This window comes from Papio anubis, chromosome 3 (genome assembly GCF_008728515.1).
Source record: "Papio anubis isolate 15944 chromosome 3, Panubis1.0, whole genome shotgun sequence".
Taxonomy (NCBI): domain Eukaryota; kingdom Metazoa; phylum Chordata; class Mammalia; order Primates; family Cercopithecidae; genus Papio; species Papio anubis.
In genome coordinates, this window is record NC_044978.1 from 64073745 (window position 1) to 64094027 (window position 20283).

Here is a 20283-nt window from a genome sequence, read left to right on the forward strand (position 1 = left end):
GCAATTTAATCTTCAGAGTTAAATTCTCTTTTGCTGTTGAATTTTTATAGCTTTACCACTATAAATTAAAATGTTTTACCCCAACTATGCAATGATTTAAAGCTTAGAGTTTAATGATTTTGCCAGTTTCCAACCAAAATTATTTTGAAATGTAGAAAATGACAGTTTCAGAATCCAGTAGGGGCCCTATTTTGGATGTTTTCTGAAACAGGAAGGCATTTTTCCTATGACTCAAGTAATAATGACAGAGTTTTTTTCATATATGGTATTATTAAAATTGATGACTGTGGTCACAATAATACAAATGAACTGCATCCTTCAAATTACCTCCTTCACTTACCTCTTGCTCCCATGTCCTTGTTTGATAGAATCAAATGCTCATGAAGTTTAATGTGACCTTGGAGGTCATCAGGTAAAATCATTTATTTTACATTATAGTATACTTGACAACATATCAGAAATATGGTTATCTTTCATATGTGTGGAAAATGGGGGTGAGGTGATGTCTACTATTACTCATCAGCTTTAGGATGTTATTATGGCTAATGTGAGCCCAATCTATATATATCCATCTCCAAATGTTTTTCTGATTCTTTAAGGCCCAATATTTCTGGTTACATCAATCATCAGGAATACTGGAACTGATTAACTCTACATTTTTCCAGAGGTCTTCCTCTGAGCATACAGTTTGATATTCTGCTATTTTTAAAATCTCAAGCAAAAATCAGTGCAATAATCTATTACTAATCAGAAAATATATTTTATCCAATATTGGTTTGTTATACCTCTACTAACGTTCATTAAAGTCAGGTGGATTTTTAGGCACTACTCATAATTTAAACTTCATTGAGACCAAGATCAAGTCAAATATTCCATTATTTTACTTCAAAAGGTTATATGTGGGATGAGTTGGTGATAATTCGGGATGACTAACACCTGTTTAGCACTTAATTCACAGAAATAAAATTTTAATTATGATTCATATTAACCTTTACAAAAATATGGAAATGTGGGCATAGTAGAATTAAAATATAAAATATAGCATTATGTCTTGACACCATTTTCAGACGGTTGGGGGTAATTTTATTAAGTAAACACTGTATAAATTAAATATATTAGAAAAATGTTCCAGCTGGAAATATTAACACTAAGTTCAAAAGGAAATGGGGAAAACAATATATAAATAAAATGATTGATAAAAACCATATAATACATTTGTTGTTTTCTCACCCACATTTCAAGTAACATACATTTCATAACCTGGTAGGACCCTGAATGCAGTTTGATGGATGTGGCGATATCCATCAATGACATGTCTGAGCAGCTCCCCTTGAGCATGTTGACACAATCACTTGGTTATATTTAAAGCTAATCATTATTCTTTTTCCCTCTCACAATTAAAAATAGTTCTGTGTTTAAAAACTTGCTTAAATTTACTTTAATGTTGTAGTAAATTCGAGTGGAGGAGAGAAAAGTCATTGTATCTGATGCCAATTCAAAATAAACATGGATTTATAAAATATTCCTGAGAGCAAATGACAAACTTTGTTCTTTGATAATAGATTGCCTGTTATGTGTATTGGTCAAAAATAATTAATATTATAAGGTAGTTTCTGTCTTATGCCCTTATGAAATTGGTAATTATAGATTGCACAAATTTTAGCCTTTAAAATTAACTATGGGCCAGAGAGAAAAAAAATAGCAAAAACTTGGTTAAAAACATTTTAAATATTACTTCTGAATATTGCTTATATGCATTCAGCAACATAACATATTCCACGCATTTAGTGGCAAAAATTAATCTGTAGTCACACAAATGTATGATTCATAGAATCAGTCTAAGGACTATATAAGTTACCATATATTCTAAAGATTGACATGAAATCAGAAATAAATTTATAATCATTTAGATACCAAGTTTTTTCATTTAAAAATGATTTAAGGGTACTTATTTTGTTTTGGCTAGGCTTTCTTTTTAGTAGACAATTTAACATTTTACACAATTATTTTATCTAGGGTGAATTATAAATCTTACCAGTAACTACACTTTTTTGTTGTTGTTTGTTTTTTTGAGACAGAGTGTTGCTCTGTCACCCAGGCTGGAGTGCAGTGGCGCGATCTAGGCTCACTGCAAGCTCCGCCTCCCGGGTTCACGCCATTCTCCTGCCTCAGCATCCCCAGCAGCTGGGACTACAGCTGCACACTGCCACACCTGGCTAATTTTTTTTTTCTTTTTTTTTTTTTTTTTTTTTTTTTTTTTGTATTTTTAGTAGAATGGGGTTTCACTGTTAGCCAGGATGGTCTTGATCTCCTAACCTCGTGATCCGCCCACCTCGGCCTCCCAAAGTGCTAGGATTACAGGCGTGAGCTACCACGCCTGGCCACCAGTTACTACACTTTTAAAGGCTCAAAGCTAAAGTGCAAAAATGTTTTAAGACAGATTTGTTAGCATTTTCTTATTAAAAAAAAATAAATCCTTGATAGCCGTTAGAGATGGGGGAAATGGAGAGATCGTTGTGAAGATAAAGAATAAAAAATAAATAAGCTGTTCCATTCTATTACACTATGTCAAATATTTTCTAACATTAATAAAGAAAAGATGTGATGCATTTTCCTTCATAAAAAAATATATTTGTTTAATAAACACACGTCCTAAATAGATATGTCATTCTTGTAACATGAAAGCCACATAATAAAATCAATATAATCTGTAAATACATGCATGCCTCATTGTATTGCTCTTCACTTTATTGCACTTTGCAGATTTGTTTTTTACAAATTGAAGGTTTCTGGTAATCCTGCATCCAGCAAGTCTATCAGCACCATTTCTCCAACAGCATGTGCTTACTTTGTGACTGTGAGTCACATTTTAATAATTCTCACAATATTTCAACTATTTCATTATTATTTTATGTGGTATGGTGATCTATGATGAGTGAAGTGTCCTTGGATGTTACTATTATAATTATTTTGGGGCAACATGAACCGTGCCATATACGATGGCAAACTTAATTGATAAATGTTGTTTATGTTCTAGCTGCTCGAGCAATTATCTGTCCCTGGTCTCTCTACCTATCCTCAGGCTTCCTTGTACCCTGAGATAAAACACTACTGAAATTATGCCAACGAATAATCCTACAATGGCCTCTAAGTGCTCAAGTGAAAGGAAGAGTTGCATGTCTCTCACTTTGTATCAAAATATAAAAATGAATAAGCTTAGTGAGGAAGGCATGTAGAAAGCCAAGAGAGGCCAAAAGCGAGGCTTCTTGTGCCAAATAATTAGTCCAGCTGTAAATGCAAAGTAAAAGTTCTTGAAGGAAATTAAAAGTGCTACTCCAGTGAATACACAAATGATAAGAAAGCATGATAGCCTTATTGCTGATATGGAGAAAGTTTTAGTAGTCTGGATAGAAGATCAAACCTGTTACAACATTCCCTTAAGCCAACATCTAATCTGGAAAAAGGCACACTAACTCCTTTCCAATGCATGAAGGCTGAGGGAGGTGAGGAAACTACAGCAGAAAAGTTGGAATGCAGCAGAGGTTGGCTCATGAGGTTTAAGGAAAGAAGTCATCTCTGTAATGTAAAAATACAAAGCCAAGCAGTGAATGTTGACATAGAAGCTGCAGCAAGTTATCCAGAAGATCTAGCTAAGGTCATTGATGAAGGGGCTACACTAAAGAACAGACTTTCAATGTAAAAACTCAGTCTTTTATTAGAAGATGTCATCTAGGATTTTCATAGCTAGAGAAAAGAAGTGAATGCCTAGGTTAAAAGCTTCAAAGGATAGGCAGACTCATCAGGAGCGAATATAGCTGGTGTCTTGACATTGAAACCAGCACTCCTTTTCCATTATAAAAATCCTAGGATCTTTAAGAATTATGCCAAATCTACTGCACCTGTGCTCTATCAGTAAACACAAATGCCTGGATGACAGTGCGTCTGTCTATAGCATGGTTTATTGAATATTTTTAAGCCCACTGCTGAGATCTACTGCTCAGGAAAAAAAATTCCTTTCAAAATATTACTGCTCACTGATAATGCACCTGGTCACCCAGGAGCTCTGACAATGATGTACAAGGAGATTAATGTTGTTTTCATGCTTGCTAACAGAGCATCCAGACTGCAGCCCATGGATCAAAGAGTCACTTTGAGTTTCAAGTCCTATTATTTAAGAAATAAATTTCATAAGGCTATATTTGCCACAGATTATGATTCCTCTGATGGGTCTGGGCAAAGTAAATTAAAAACCTTCTGGAAAGGAGTCACCATTCTAGATGCCATGAAGAACATTCATGATTCATGGAAGGAGGTCAAAATATCAAATATTAAAAGGAGTTTGGAGGAAGTTGATTTTTGACTCTCGTGGATGAGTTTGAGGGCTTCCAGACTTCAGTGGAGGGAGTAATTGCCAATGTGGTAGAAACAGCAAGAGAACTAGAATTTGAAGTGAAGCCCGAAGATGTGATTGAGCTGCTACAATCTTGCAAAACTAACATGAAAGGATGAGAAGCTGCTTCTTAGGGATAATCAAAGGAAGTGGTTTATTAAGACAGAACTTACTCCAGGTGAAGATGCTGTGAACATTGTTGAAATGACAACAGAGGATTTAGAATATTCCATAGGCTTAATTAATACATTAGCATCAAGGTTTGAGAGAGGCTTGACTTCAAGTTTGAAACAATTTCCTCTGTGGGTAAAACAGTATCAATCAAATAGCCTCAAATGCTACAGAGAAATCTTTCATGAAAAAGGAGTTAATGTTACAAAGTTTACTGTTGTTTTATTTTAAGAAATTTCCACAGCCCCCACCACAAATCTTCAGCCACTACTACCTGGCTCAGTCAGGAGCCACCAATATCAAGGCAAGACCCTCTACCAGCAAAAAGACTATGACTAGCTACGACTATTGCTAGCATTTTTTAACAATAAAGTGTTTTTGATTAAGGTATATAGATTTTGCAGAAAAGTCTCCTCTGTTCTTTAATTGTTTCTTCAGTCAAGGCATAAATACTTAGGAAAGAAAGGTAGTTATTTTAAGTATAGGCCTGATATGGCCTTAAAAACATACAAAAAAATCAATGAAATTTTCACACACTAGGCTATTTTCTCAATTGTTCTCTTTTTTATTGTTTTTGAACAGAGTTGTTATGAGCAAAAGAAAAATGTTACATCTAAGTTGTTCATAACTAAAGTGTTCATTTAATGAATAAACCTAATTTAATATGATTTGCACCCCAGTTCATAATCCAGTTGGATATACAACAATAAAATGAGGTTTATGTAGGATGAAATATCTTACCATTCCTGCTCTCCGGGCGATCACAGTGTGAAAATGTCCATCTGACACCTTCTTCATGGTGGTGAGTTTATATGTACCACTGCCTAAATTATAAGAGAATCTTAGTCTTTCTTCGGCAATTTCAAGGGCCAAAAACTCAGCCCGGTCGCCTGTCTGGTTGTCATAGTTGTAAAGCAATAAGGCATGACTTTTAATAGTGGCAAATTTGACATAAATATAGTTGTTATTGGGGTCCAAGCTTGGAAATTCCATGTATGACAACTCCTCAAATCCATAACTATTCAACTCGCAGTGTTTTCCAAAGACACCTGTTGGAGGGAAAATTGACAAACTGGCATAAAATTTCAGGGAAATTTTATTATATATTTTGATTAAAATATTTTTGAATTATAAAATGAGTTATGTTTTAACAACTTTCTTGTTACTTACCAAAAAATTTCATCTAAACTAAAATTGAAATAGAGTTAATGATCTTTATGGATGAATGATCTTTAAAATATGGCAGAAATGATTAATTGATGTAATTATTTTTCATTGTCTGATTAGGGAACATATCTAAGTATGCTTTGTTTCTAAAAATTAAAGGTTTAGTGGAATGGAGTGTGTTTGAAGAGATTTCTTTCCCAGAAACGTTTCAAAATTTGTTGATTTTTATTTTTATAATTTTTTTTATTTTTTATTTTTGGGGTTCAGAGTTTTGCTCTTGTTGCCCAGACTAGAGTGCCTGCTCACTGCAACTTCTGCCTCCTGGGTTCAAGCGATTCTCCTGCCTCAGCCTCCCGAGAAGCTAGGATTATAGGTGCCCAGAACCACACCTGGCTAATTTTGTATTTTTAGTAGAGACGAGATTTCACCTTGTTGGTCAGGCTGGTCTTGAACTCCTGACCTCAGGTGATCCGCCCGCCTCAGCCTCCCAAAGTGCTGGGATCACAGGCATGAGCCACCACACCCGGCCTAAATTTGTTGACCTTTTAGAAGTTTTATTATGCTACAATTTTCAGCCAACATACTTCCTTCATAATATATAGTTCTTAAAAACTATTTCAACTCAATTGAAGATGGTAAATGTATTTGTTTTGATTTTTTAAAAATCAGTACCTATATTCATGTTATTTTCAAGGCCACAAAATCGGGCAAGTGAAATCATTGGTTTAGGAAAGGAAATAACTGTCTTTAAGTTTTTATCTCTTTCTTGTTTTATACCCTCTGTGGGTATGATTTATAGCAGGCTACTTTAAAATAGCTGTCTTTTTTTTTTTTTTTTTTTTTTTTTGAAAGTCAGCATTCCCACTTGTTTGTGCTGGTTCTTTTTCAAACTTGAAAAATGAGTTTTATTGATGTTACAATGCTATGCCAAAATTCTTTTCCCACAAATATTAGTAGACTGTGGCAAATGATTGGAAAATTAACCCACGCCAATACCTCATGATTCTTATTAACTTGCAAAGGCTTCATTTCTTAATTTTGGCTTTTTATGTCCTGTAAATGCATAAAATTTAGAGTGAGGGAATTGTTCAGCTAGAAGGAACCAATGCCATTATTTTATAGAGTACTTAAAACTTGCCTAAGGTCACAGAACCAAGAGAAACAGCCAAAATTTGAGGCCAGATCTATTGATTGTCTAGTTGTTTTGACTACCACATTTTATATCAGAACATTTAAAAAATTAAAACAGCCTAGAAGCTGCCATAAAAGTTTGTGTTATTTATCTTTTCCTTTTCTGTCCAGGCTGAAATAATATTTATTATAAATGAGTAGAAATTATACATAATTTTGACCAGGCATGGTGGCTCATGCCTGTAATCCTAGCACTTTGGGAGGCCGAGGTGGGCGGATCACGAGGTCAGGAGATCAAGACCATCCTGGCTAACACGGGTGAAACACCGTCACTATTAAAAATACAAAAAAAAATTAGCCAGCCGTGGTGGCTGGCGCCTGCAGTCCCAGCTACTCGGGAGGCTGAGGCAGGAGAATGGCGTGAACCTGGGAGGCGGAGCTTGCAGTGAGCCGAGATCATTCCACTGCACTCCAGCCTGGGTGACAGAGCGAGACTCCATCTCAAAAAAAAAAAAAAAAAAGAAATTATACATGATTTTTAATTTTTAATCTTTAACTGAAGTTGAAGGCAAAGGAATTATAGAAATGATATTTATTGATATATATGATATGTCATATATATGATATATAGATAATATATTTTATACATAGTATAATCTTGTACATTATATATTTATTATATCTATCCTGTAGAACTTGCATTTATATTTTATACATTTCTGTGGCATCTATATTTAATATTTATAATTTCTATATATTAATAGTTAATATATAAATATGTTATCAATGCAGAAAGAGTAAGTGAAGTTAAAGGAAAAAGAAAGCATATAAATGAAATAAAAATACTAGTGAAAAAATTTGTATTATGTGTTCACTTAGGTCTCTTCTGAATAAACTTTAATAAATCTATAACAATGTGCTGAATATTCAAATGTAAATATATGTAGGAAGTACATAGATACTTACATTTTAATTCAAATTGATAGTGTGTTTTCAAACATGAAAATATTTCTTTATGGAATTTGAGAACAAAAATCGTTTTTGTTTTTAATTCTATCTCTTTAGTTTCAAATTACATAGTAGTGTTTCAGTGACCTTTGTTTTCTTTTCTAAGTGCTGACAATGTCTAAGTTTAGATAATGATTTTTTGTCTTTGCCACTGGAAGGAATAGGGGGAGAAATTTGCACTGCCGGCTATGTGTGATTTGTGTCTATTTTAATTTACATTGTGCTATTCCTCTTTCCCTGGCGATCTCTAGCAGAGCGACAAGAAGGTATATTTGGCCCCCCAAATAGCTCCACTTAATAGGCGACACCAGTTGTACCACTACAGTGCAGCAGCAACTTGTTTTTATTGTGTATCAATTTTCTTAAATCCTCAAATTTGCAACTGTAATGTAAAGGAATCCCTAAAAATATGAACGTTTTCGGTTCAGTTACTTGAAAATCATTTCCAGTGTACACTCTAACCCCCTTATCTTTTATATCAAAATGTTAAGTTAAACCATGAAACTTGACTATGGTTATATGTAGAAAGCAGCACCATTTAAAATTATGAGACACCACTGAAAGAAAGAAAAAGGTTTTGGAGATCTAAAGTTGTGGTTATTTTGACCTTGATAAACCTTTCATTACTTCCCGGGCATTGTTAGTGAGAATGTCAAAGAAATTTTATAAAAAGGGGTGTTGTGAATGTCAGACTGGACTGAAAATAAAAAATTTGTGTTCTAGTCGCTACATTGTCTTGGGGTAGTTTTGTTTCAACTTCATTTTTTGACTTTGGGCAAATCATTCAATTTCTGGGCCTCAAAACCATTGGTAAAATACATTCCCCCAAATTAGGCATTTTTCTGTTCTGTTTGTCCTTATCATTCTATTGATGTTGTGCTTAATAAAAACAGATAGTCAAGAAATTGTTTGGAAATTAAAAATACCTAGTAAATTATACAGGATATTAGGAACTGCATATGTCCTTCAAATTCTACTATCTACTATAGGTTGAGCTTTTCTTTTCAGGTCCATATAGCACAGTTATATGCCCAAAGGAAGACTAGAAAAATATCCTTGCTCTTTCTTGCTTAAGAAAAGAGACAGAGTCATCTGGAGATGGATTCTACGTTGTGGTGTAAAGTAGCCTTTAAAAAAATGGAATAATCACAAACTTAAGAAACAAACCAAGCTAATACAAATGCTTCCTCTGGTTTTTGGCTGGCACAGTAATGGGTAACAGTTGGATAAGACCTGGATGGAATCTTTTAGTTCATTCCACTAGGGTGAATAAATATGTATGTTTACACAAAAGTTCTTTTTAACAATTTTTCTTACTCAAAAGAACAGATAAGTTTGAAATTTTATTAGTCAGGTAGTATCAGCTACAAAAAGCCTATTATGAAAACTTCATGTATAGTTACTAAGTCCCTCTAATAAAAGTGGCTGAATCAATGTAAAGAACAAAATTAAAAACTAATGTAAAAAACAAAAATAGAATGGCGATCATTAAAAAGTCAGGAAACAACAGGTGCTGGAGAGGATGTGGAGAAATAGGAACACTTTTACACTGTTGGTGGGATTGTAAACTAGTTCAACCATTATGGAAAACAGTATGGCGATTCCTCAAGGATCTAGAACTAGATGTACCATATGACCCAGCCATCCCATTACTGGGGATATACCCAAAGGATTATAAATTATGCTGCTATAAAGACACATGCACACGTATGTTTATTGCAGCACTATTCACAATAGCAAAGACTTGGAATCAACCCAAATGTCCATCAGTGACAGATTGGATTAAGAAAATGTGGCACATATACACCATGGAATACTATGCAGCCATAAAAAAGGATGAGTTTGCGTCCTTTGTAGGGACATGGATGCAGCTGGAAACCATCATTCTTAGCAAACTATCACAAGAACAGAAAACCAAACACCGCATGTTCTCACTCATAGGTGGGAACTGAACAACGAGATCACTTGGACTCAGGAAGGGGAACATCACACACCGGGGCCTATCATGGGGAGGGGGGAGGGGGGAGGGATTGCATTGGGAGTTATACCTGATGTAAATGACGAGTTGATGGGTGCAGCAGACTAACATGGCACAAGTATACGTATGTAACAAACCTGCATGTTATGCACATGTACCCTACAACTTAAAGTATAATAATAATAAATAAATTAAAAAAAAAAAAAAAAAAAAAACAACATTCACAAAAGTGAAACAAACAAAAAACCTTACTTTGACTACTCTTAAAGATTTGAAATAGACAGTGATGTCAAAGAGTGCTTAAAGATTTTTTTTTTTTAGTTCATAAGTTCTCAGCTAAAAAGAAGACATCCATAAATCTTTGAGGGGAAATGTCCTACAGAAACAACATTAATTCGATTATCTTGAGTTGACTCTTTTCCTAGTAATGATCAATGCAATACATTCAATGGGATTTCCATAACTTTTACAAATGTTAAACATTTAATATTTTATTGTAATAAAACTTTCCATGTAAAACAATAGTTTCTTTGTCATGCTCATAATAAAATAAAATTGCTAAATTGTGTGCAAAAATGAACTTATATTTTATATCAACAAATAAGTTTTACTCACCAAATGGACAATGACAATAATAAGAATCCACACCACTTTGGCAGGAACCACCATTAAAGCAGGGGTTGCATTCACAGTAATTGACTGAAGATTCACACATTTTCCCTAAAATATATCAAATTCATTTTTTTTAAATCTCATACATAAATATATTAACACCATTACAGCATTACCATATGTAAAAATCTTTCCTAAGGCATATCATGGAGAAAAGAAATATAAAAACATTTTACTTGACATAGGAAATTAGAATAATATCTTAGAATTTAAAATCTTGTTTAGTTGACCTATTGTAAAATGTGCATTATATTTAAGAAATAATTTACATAATCATCTTGGAAGAAAATACTATTTGCAGAGAAATGACATGATAAACATATTTAAATACTTTCACTGAATTTATTTTCTACATCAATGTCCCTTCATTTTTTATATTTTATAGATGGAGAGTTGAAACTTACACTATTCTTTACACTGCAGAGATTTTCTTGACTTAGATATTTCAAAGATAAAAATTTAGCCTATTTATCAAACTACACTCCTTCTACTACCAAGAAATATCACTTAAATTGCACATATCTGTTGTAAAGCAGAATAAGAAAACATCATATTTTAAAATGCTTTTGAAAATTTATTCTTGACTACAGATTATGTATACTTTGTCTTTTGTCTGAAGTGATAATACCTAAGCAGCATATTTTTCAGTTTATAAAGACTTTTCTCATACATGATCTTGTTAAATTGAATCAACTAATATTGACTGAGTGCTTATTATGGGCCAGAGATGATAATGGAGGGGGATATGGCAGTGAAGAAAGCAAACAAGTGTTTTCAGACTGTAGTTCCATTTCAGTAGGGAGTATTAATCCATAAAAAAGAAGTATTTACATTTCAAAAGTGAAGAATAAAAGCCCCTTGGTAGTTAACATATTGTCTGTGAAACTGTAAAACTATGACACAGACCAATTCAGGGCCTCTGCTCCCATATCCAGGTTTCAGAAAACTATGGTAATTGATCATGTGGTGTATACAAGTTGGGGTATAAGTCCCACTTGTTTTTGTTATGTTACTTGTTTTTACCTAAACCTAAACATATTCTAATACCACTATAACTTTAAAGTATTGTAATTATGTACTATATTTGTTAGGGTCTAATTTTCAAATTTCATAATGCAGTGAGATGTTACAGAATTCTTAGTTAATTTCTTTTCATTGAGAGTAGGACTGTAAGTACTATAGCATTTGTTTCTGGAAGCTAGTCTCTACTTCCCAGCCCAATTTCACGAATGCATTTATTAGATAGCTCAGAAAATGATATGCATTCTATATGCACAACTAGACCTACTGCTGAGCACAGATAATTCATTTCATCATACTAACTTTGCTTAAAACACAGTCAAAATTTTGTTTAACTTGGTTCTGCTTTTGTGGCTTGATTATGGAGCCACACTTATTCTGGTCTGAAATTATAAGTGTGAGTCAGATCTCATGATGCTAACTAAGCCCATTTCTGTACATCATAGAATCATAAACATAACATTTTTTCCCTTATAAATAAATTGGGAACCTCCTTATGAGGCAAAACACTGAGCTAACAATTTCAGAATACCTTTCTATTGTTAAGGCAACGACATGAAAATAAACAAGTTACAAATGTATGGGCACAGAAATCAGGTTTTAAGTATTGTAGCGGTGTACTACATTTGAGAAACAGGCAGACAAACTTTAAATAGTGTTGAATTTCTCAACAGAGAGTAGCTGTTTCATAGAACTCTTTCCTATTTTGTTTTTCAACTGATTATGTGACGGCCATTTTCGTGATGTAGAATTTTTTTTTTTTTCTCACAGCACAGTGTTCCCCAGTTGCAAATACATAAGAACTATTGGCAATATTTTTGATTAGTTGTCATCAAGAAAGTAATATTCTACTCTTTCCATTTTGTTTTCACTGTAAAAGCATACATAATTTTCACTCGTGCTTTTTGACCAGGTACAGCTTTACTTTCTTTTATTCCTTCCTTTATCCAAAAAATTATTTTAGAGTTGTGTTAAAAGTAACATGTATAAAATACATAGATTTATATATGTATTTATAAATGTGTTCAATATACCCTTCTTATCATGAAAACATGTTAGTGGGTTACAAAATTGCCACCTTCACTTCTTAAAGACTGGAAATGAGGAACAAATAAGATGTAACAAATTTAGAGGGTACTGCCATGTATACTTACTCAAATACTTGGACATATGTGCTCTCTGAGAAAAACGTATGAGTATAAATCCCAAGTCATTGTTCCTATAAAGCTACTGTATCTTTTTTGAATTTCATTTATAAACACTACCTTTATAAATCTTGATTTAAATAGCAACAAATGAAATTTATGTGTTGTTCTTTTTGTGTATAATTTATATGAATCAATTATCTTATTTACACTGTATAAAATATTTTAACATAGACATCTGAGTTTAATTTAAATATAAAATACAGGCTATTGCAGTTACTCCAGAGTGAGGAGAGGAAATATATCCTAACATAAATAAGACTTATTCATTTATTAAAACAAACACTGATTACAAAGTGGTAGAAGATACTACAAACCAATAAAATACTAGTTTTGAGAATGAATTCCTATAAATCTTAAATTCTCAATAGAATCTTATTCTTCAAGTATACACAAATATAAATAGAATTTGTTAAGAAAAAACAAATTCAATCTTGCATTCATTATTTCGGTTTAAAAATAAAGTTGTTTCCTTTTTACTTTTTCTTAGTGGATAATTACATACAATTAATAATGGCTATTCCTCAAGAGCTAAAAGCAGAACTACCATTTGATCCAGCAATCCCATTACTGGGTATATACCCAGAGGAATATAAATCATTCTACCATAAAGACACATACAAATGAACATGCAATGCATCACTATTCACAATAGCAAAGACATGGAATTAACCTAAATGCTGATAAATGACAGATTGATAAAGAAAATATGGTACATACACACCATGGAATACTATGCAGCCATAAAAAAGAACAAGATCATATCTTTTGTGGGAACATGGATGGAGCTAGAGGCTATTATCCTCATCAAACTGACATAGGAACAGAAAACCAAATACCACCTGTTCTCACTTGTAAATGGGAGCTAAATGATGACAACACATGGACACAGCGAAGGAAATAACAGACACTGGGGTCTACTTAAGGGTTGAGGATGGGAGAACGGAGAGGAACAGAAAAGATAACTATTTGGTATTGGGCTTAATTCCTGGGTGATGAAATAATCGGTACAACGAACCCTGTGACATGAGTTTACCTATGTACCAAACCTTCACATGTACCCAGAACCTAAAATATAAGTTAAAAAAAAAAAATGAATAAAATGGCTTTGTTAGTGCTTACATAAAGGAATTTGTTGTTGAGTTTGGAAAAAGTAGTCTTATTTGTTGGTGGTAGAGCATGTAAATTATTTACTATTTAAAAATTTAGTTTGAGTTCTCCATTTAAAGAGTAAAAATTTTTTACAATTATGAACTCAGAGGTTGCCATACTAGATACTTAAATTCAAAGACATAGTAGGAAAACATGTTTACATTTAAATTATTATTTAAAATACCTGTGTCTTTTGTGTGAGAGAAGGATGCCATAATTTTACTTAGAATCAAAAGAAAGCTTCTAAATGCATATTTCTCAAGTTTGGAAAGTTTATGCTGTTTTACCCAATTAGAAATCAACAAAATTCTGAATTGTTTTGTGCAAGTCTATCTACTTAAATTGTAGTGTTAATGGCATAATGAGTACCAGAGAATGCAGTAGTTTAAATTACTCTAACATGCTCTTGGTACAATAATCTGATGTGTTGAAGCACTGTGAAACAAAATCTTGGATCATTAACTTAATTAATGCTGCAAGTCAATTAACAATACTTGCCAAACGCTTTCAGGCTTGGAAGTATGCTGATAGGACTTGCACAAAGACAGGCATTTATGCCTCTTGAACTCAAGAGGCCTCCTTCTATTAAGATATGTTTACTGCCATAGCAGCTGTTTAGAAGAATAAATTGATCTCATTGCTTTGACATCCATCAATTAATTGTGTTGCCATACACTATTTATCATAACTAGAAGGAGATGTGCTTGAAGAAGTGTAAATTCTTAGCACATGGAAAGTGGGAATAGTTTAAGGTGAAAATAAATGCACAATAGGAATCTATGGTATCCACAGACTTCCCTAAACTTACAAGAGAAATTTTGTGTCTATTTTCATGTTCGAGGCAGAAGATGTGATGATGTGTTGAACATAAACTGAATCTATTTTAATCACCTATGGTCTTTTCAACAAGAATGTATATTCAAGTCTCACTTGTCCAATAGCACATTTTAATGTTGGATTATGTGAAATAGAGCTAAATTTATTCTCAATTGTTAAATTGGACCACCCCATGAAGATATGATAATTTTTGATACCCTGTGATTCATGTAGCCTTCAATTGAATATCTTAGATTATATATACATATTAGACTACCATAAATATTATTTTTAAATCGCCTGTATTTCTACACAGAGGAGATGGAAGAATATGTGCGACTCTAAAAGTCCATTTTAGGTCTAAATTGATTATGTTATTAATAAAGAAATTCTATAATAAATATATGCTCTTTATTCTAGACATTTAGCTTATAAATTTTCCAAATTATTTTAGCAAAAAGTAGCTGTCTTTTGCACAGTATGCAAATGTTTTCCATTATTGTTAAGGAGCTATGAAGATAGTCTATCTAAGTATCCTGTTCAATAGCCTTATGGTTTTTTTACATTGAAACAAAAGCAAAAATACCATGTTTTAATAAGGACTGCCAGTAAGAAAAGCAACAACCAAAAAAAGTTTTTACCTTTGTATTGTAAAATAAGCACAAACACAACCTCAATGAGACTACAAATGATTACATATGATTACACACATAAGCTTATAAATATATGCCTATTTTCTACAGAAATAAGAAGCATTTAAGCTACTTCTTAGAAGCATAAATTATTAATGCTTGTATAAGTTAATGTATCACCTAACATAAACTGCCTAATTCTGCTTTCAGGAATCAAATCAAATCAAAATAATTGCACTCTTTGTTCTCTCTTACATGAGCCACTCTTCTTTATCTCAAAGAAAATTTAATTTCATATATTTACTAAATTTCTTTTGTATTCTATGGTTTTCCGGTCACATGATCATCAATAACACTAATACATGACTGTAGTAATTTTAAAAGAATCACTCTTTGTTACTCCTTCCATCTTTATGAAAGCAAATGTTTGGCAAAATTCTCAGTCAAATTACTGTGCATAGTCTGTATATAACTTTGTATGTCTGAAAAAAAAATTACTGTTTATACTGTCAAATGACATTAAAGTGATGAATGAACAAACCTCATCTTTCCTGAAATATTGAGATTTAATTGAGAACATAAGAAAACTTCTCCGTATAGTAATAAACCCCTGGCATTATTCCAAATACTACACCTAAAATGCATCCAGATGTGTGAAAGTGAATGGAAAAGGTTAAAGAGACTATGAACTAATTATGTTATAAGATAGCCAGATTTATAAACAAGCTGTATCAAAATACTGCATATTATAACACCATCCATTCCCATGAAGGATTTAATGCCAGGAATGTGATGCAAACAGTGCAAACTTGGGAGCAGGAGACAAATGTTGATGTGGTTACCATTACCGTGCTTTCTAATTAGTGTTCTATTAAGTGCAAGACATTTTCATTTGTATAGGAAAATAAATACTACATGTGTGGTTATTAGGCTAAAGTTTTCCTCTAGGAACCCCTAGACTTCCGAGGCAGGAATAATGGTTTTTATTCACTGAGGCATACTGACAATTGATGTAATTTTTGGTATTATTACACTTTGTGAAAATTTAGAAATTAATTTTTCACATGGTCTATACTATAATAAACTTTATCCATCTTTTTTCTAATATTTTATGTTACAGTTAGTCAAAGCTCCATATGGTGATATTAATGTAAAAATTCTAAGAAAATTTCCTTAATAATGAAACATATGAAGTGATTATAACTGAATATGTTACTTATTTTTTCAATTTTCTTTTGGTTCTTTTTCCAGTAACTAAGGAAAAGAGATCAGAAATACATGTTATACAAACAAATTCATTCCCTCTAAATCCCTCATTCATTGAACAATATAGTTGTTTTATATTTATTATGTGCATGGTTCCAAACTTGAAAATAAACTTGAAGAATATTTCAGAAATAAACTGGTGACAGTATGATAATAACTATATCCCTTCATATTTTTTGTTCCATGATTTTCATTTTCATACTTGCATCCTTATAAGTTGTTCTCTACCTAAAATCTCCATTCAGCTAACATTTAATCACACCCTGGGGGATTCTGGGGATAAAACCTCTTAGTTTGCATCAACTCATAAGCCACTTACTCTTCTAATCCTTAACACAATTTCTAAATCCACATAAAATACGCAGTGGGGTGAGAGAGAGAGAGAGAGAGAGAGAGAGAGACAGACAGAGAAACTGGGTATGGATAGTGGCTGAGGATCATTTTAAGCAGAAAGTTCAGAAAATTGTGCAGCTCTGATTTGTAATTCCACAGACTCTGAAACTCATTGATAAAATGGAGGTGAAAGTCCACAAAAATAGAGTATGAAAAAATACAGTAATTTAAAATAATTCTGATGGCCAAAAGTTATATACAGACCATGAAGAAGTGAAGCTTTACTAAGGCACTAGACTTTAATTCATGTTAACTGAAGTAAAATCTAGCTATTATGAGTAATTTTTAAAAAAAATCATCTAAGAGGCACACATATAATTATGTGTAAATTTTGTCTTATGGCTTATTAGCTCTGACTAGGTTAGATATTAAGATGTTTTGGTATATTAGCTCTGTCTTCCTGAACCAGGCTCTCTGGCAGAGACGAGGTAAAAAGAAAACTCAGAACGATCCTTCAGAGATTACCTCCACAAAAAAACAATAACAACCTATAGAAATTTAAGCAATACATTTCTAATTTAAAGTGTGAATTAACATTTGCCACTCGCTATGTTTTTTTTCATACTGTTTCCTGAAAAATATAAAAAGGAAATAAAATTGTCAGAAATTAATTATCTGCCAGTTTTACTGGATAGTTAGTTCATCCAGAATTTGAAACTTGATTTAAAAAAATGTAAGATTCATCTTAATCATTCAATTTTATATTTGTTTATATCATTCCTGATCAGTTGGATTATCTCCTACTATGCAAATGGAGACTGAAGTGAACTCTGAGGAGAAGTATGTAACGTTAATACATAACTTCAAACAACCTTCCCTAGAAAGAGTTTATGATATAGACTTTGGCAGCCCTGGCCCTGGAGTCACCGGATTGTAGGCTCAATTTCCTATAATGTAAAGTAAGCATAATAATAACACCTTCCTAAGCCACCTATCATCTGCTGATATTCAGCATCGTTCCTATCTCTCCATATTGCAAGGGCTGGAAGTCTGAAAACTACCTTTTCCAGACTCCCTTCCAAAAGGGTTCAGGTTTATATTCTGCCAGCAAAAAAGACTGGGGTGATATTTGAATGGTGAAAGCAAAGCAGGAACCATTCTCCTCAGGTCACTTGGTGCAGCACTGCAGGTGGGCAAGAAGATCAGCAGTGCTGTCTTGCAATGCCTGTCATGTCTTTAGCGCTGCTCCCATTGGTGAATGTTCCTGACCTGTATTCTTAGCCAGGTTGAAGATTTTGTAAGATGTTTCCTTGTAGCAAATACTTTCCTGCCTCAAAGTCTGAGGGTAGTTCCAACTTCTGATCAGTCTCAGACAATACACTGTCTTATTGGCTTTCTGTAAGGATTAAGTGTTAATAGAAAAATGGACAAAACATTCTTAAATAATATCACCATAGAACTCACCATAACACTCTACAGCAAGGGCAAATCAAAGTGCAATGTGTGTAACATGCATATAAAGAGCAGAGGTTCTGGAGTCAAGTTTCTAGTAAAAAACTAGTTAGAACATTTTCTGTGCCACGGCTGGAGGCAAGTTGTCTAGTCTCTTAACGACTCAAAGACTTAATTTTTTGGTCTTCAAAATTGGAATAATAATAGTAATATCCATCTTACAGAGTTGTGAGAACTAAATGCAATAATGTCTATAATGCAAGGAGCTTTAAAAGTGCTTTTCATAACTACTTGATAAATGTTATTAATATTTTATGATGGAAAGAAATGCATTTTTAAAAGTTTCAACTATCATGTTTAGAAAAGTATGCTATGTATATTTAAATGAAATGAAACAAAGAAATAAACAAACCAGAGAGAAGTAATGTACCCATCATTTATGCTAAAATCAGCTAAATGGTGCCTTTGTTCACAGCAGTAGTACTTTCCGTGTTTCTTATCGATACCTAATAAATTTGCACTTTCTTCATTCTAGGACTAAATGTAAACTCACTCTAAACCTAAGTGTGAATAAATGCATTACACTAATGTAGGACATAAAAACTCTCATTGTTGAATTACCAGCCAATAAAGTAATTTTGGAGATGGGTAAGAAAGAGTGAGGGAAGTGTTCTAGAACTCCTGACCTCAACATGTATATAGCTCTATTATTCATGATCGTAGGATATAACTCTCATAAGACTCACAGTTAACTTCTGCTACGCAGGTTTCATGTCTTTTTAAAAATTCTGTGGTACTCCTCTATTACTACCACTATACTAATACTATTGTTAATACTATTAATTAGACTGAAATTACTGAATACTGCATAGTGTACCACGTGGGTTTTGTTTGTTTGTTTTGAGACGGAGTCTCCCTGTTGTTTGTTTTGAGACGGAGTCTCCCTGTTGTCAGCCTGGGTTGGAGTACAATGGCGCAACCTCAGCTTACTGCAACTTCCACCTCCCAGGTTCCAGCAATTCTCCTGCCTCAGCTTCCTGAGTAGCTGGGATTACAGGTGTCCACCACCATGCTCAGCTAATTTTTGTGTTTTTAGTAGAGATGGGTTTCTCCATGTTGGACAAGCTGGTCTCTAACTCCTGATCTCAGGTGATCCATTCGCCTCCGCCTCCCAAAGTCCTGAGATTACAGGCATGAGCCACTGCACCTGGCCTGTACTAGGTGTTTTACAAACATATTTACTCATTACAAAAACCCTAAAAGATAAGTAATTATGATTATTCCCATTTTACAGACAGAGAAATGAAGAATCAGTTAAGGGTAGGTGAATTCCCAAAAGTTATAGCTAAATCAGATTCTATGAAATCTATTACTTTTCCTATTACACATGCTTTCTGTTGCTTTTTCTTCATTTACATTTCGAAGTCATTTCATTAGAAGGCAAAGACTGCACGTTCTGTTTCAACATTTTCAAACTTGTTCGATATTTTCCTCAAGTAACTCAGTTCACCAAATATAAAAACATCAGTATACACATAATGGGCACTTTTAAAAATAAAATATACAAATGCATTTGCTTAAAATATTATTCTGTAATACATCTACAAAAGCTAAAGCAATCTATCTTGATTCTACCTATACTACTAGTACTGTAAATTATATGTATAAATACTGCAGAGCAACTCAATGTAATCTGCATGCTTTACAAATGTATAGTGTGCAAGTTATAAGGTAGAATTTTGCTCTCAAACTTATCAATAGCATAACATTTATTCACATTTGAAGGAACATCAACCACTGATCAACTAATAGATAGGTTGATAGATAATAATGATATGGAGATGGAGTATAAATAGGTACGGATATATGTATATATGGACATCATATCCC

General features: G+C 33.1%; 1 protein-coding gene across 5 annotated transcripts in view; it reads right to left on the bottom strand.

Moving 5' to 3' along the window:
* The window catches only part of FAT4 (FAT atypical cadherin 4), a 185731-nt gene that overhangs the window by 19159 nt on the left and 146289 nt on the right, over window positions 1-20283 (bottom strand). For all 5 annotated transcript variants that reach the window (XM_031664296.1, XM_021938782.2, XM_021938784.2 and 2 more), the window contains 2 exons: window positions 10461-10565; window positions 5303-5610 (listed from right to left, as the gene is read on the bottom strand). In XM_031664296.1, coding sequence (XP_031520156.1) covers window positions 5303-5610; window positions 10461-10565 — 413 coding nt within the window. The remainder of the gene's footprint in view (window positions 1-5302; window positions 5611-10460; window positions 10566-20283) is intronic.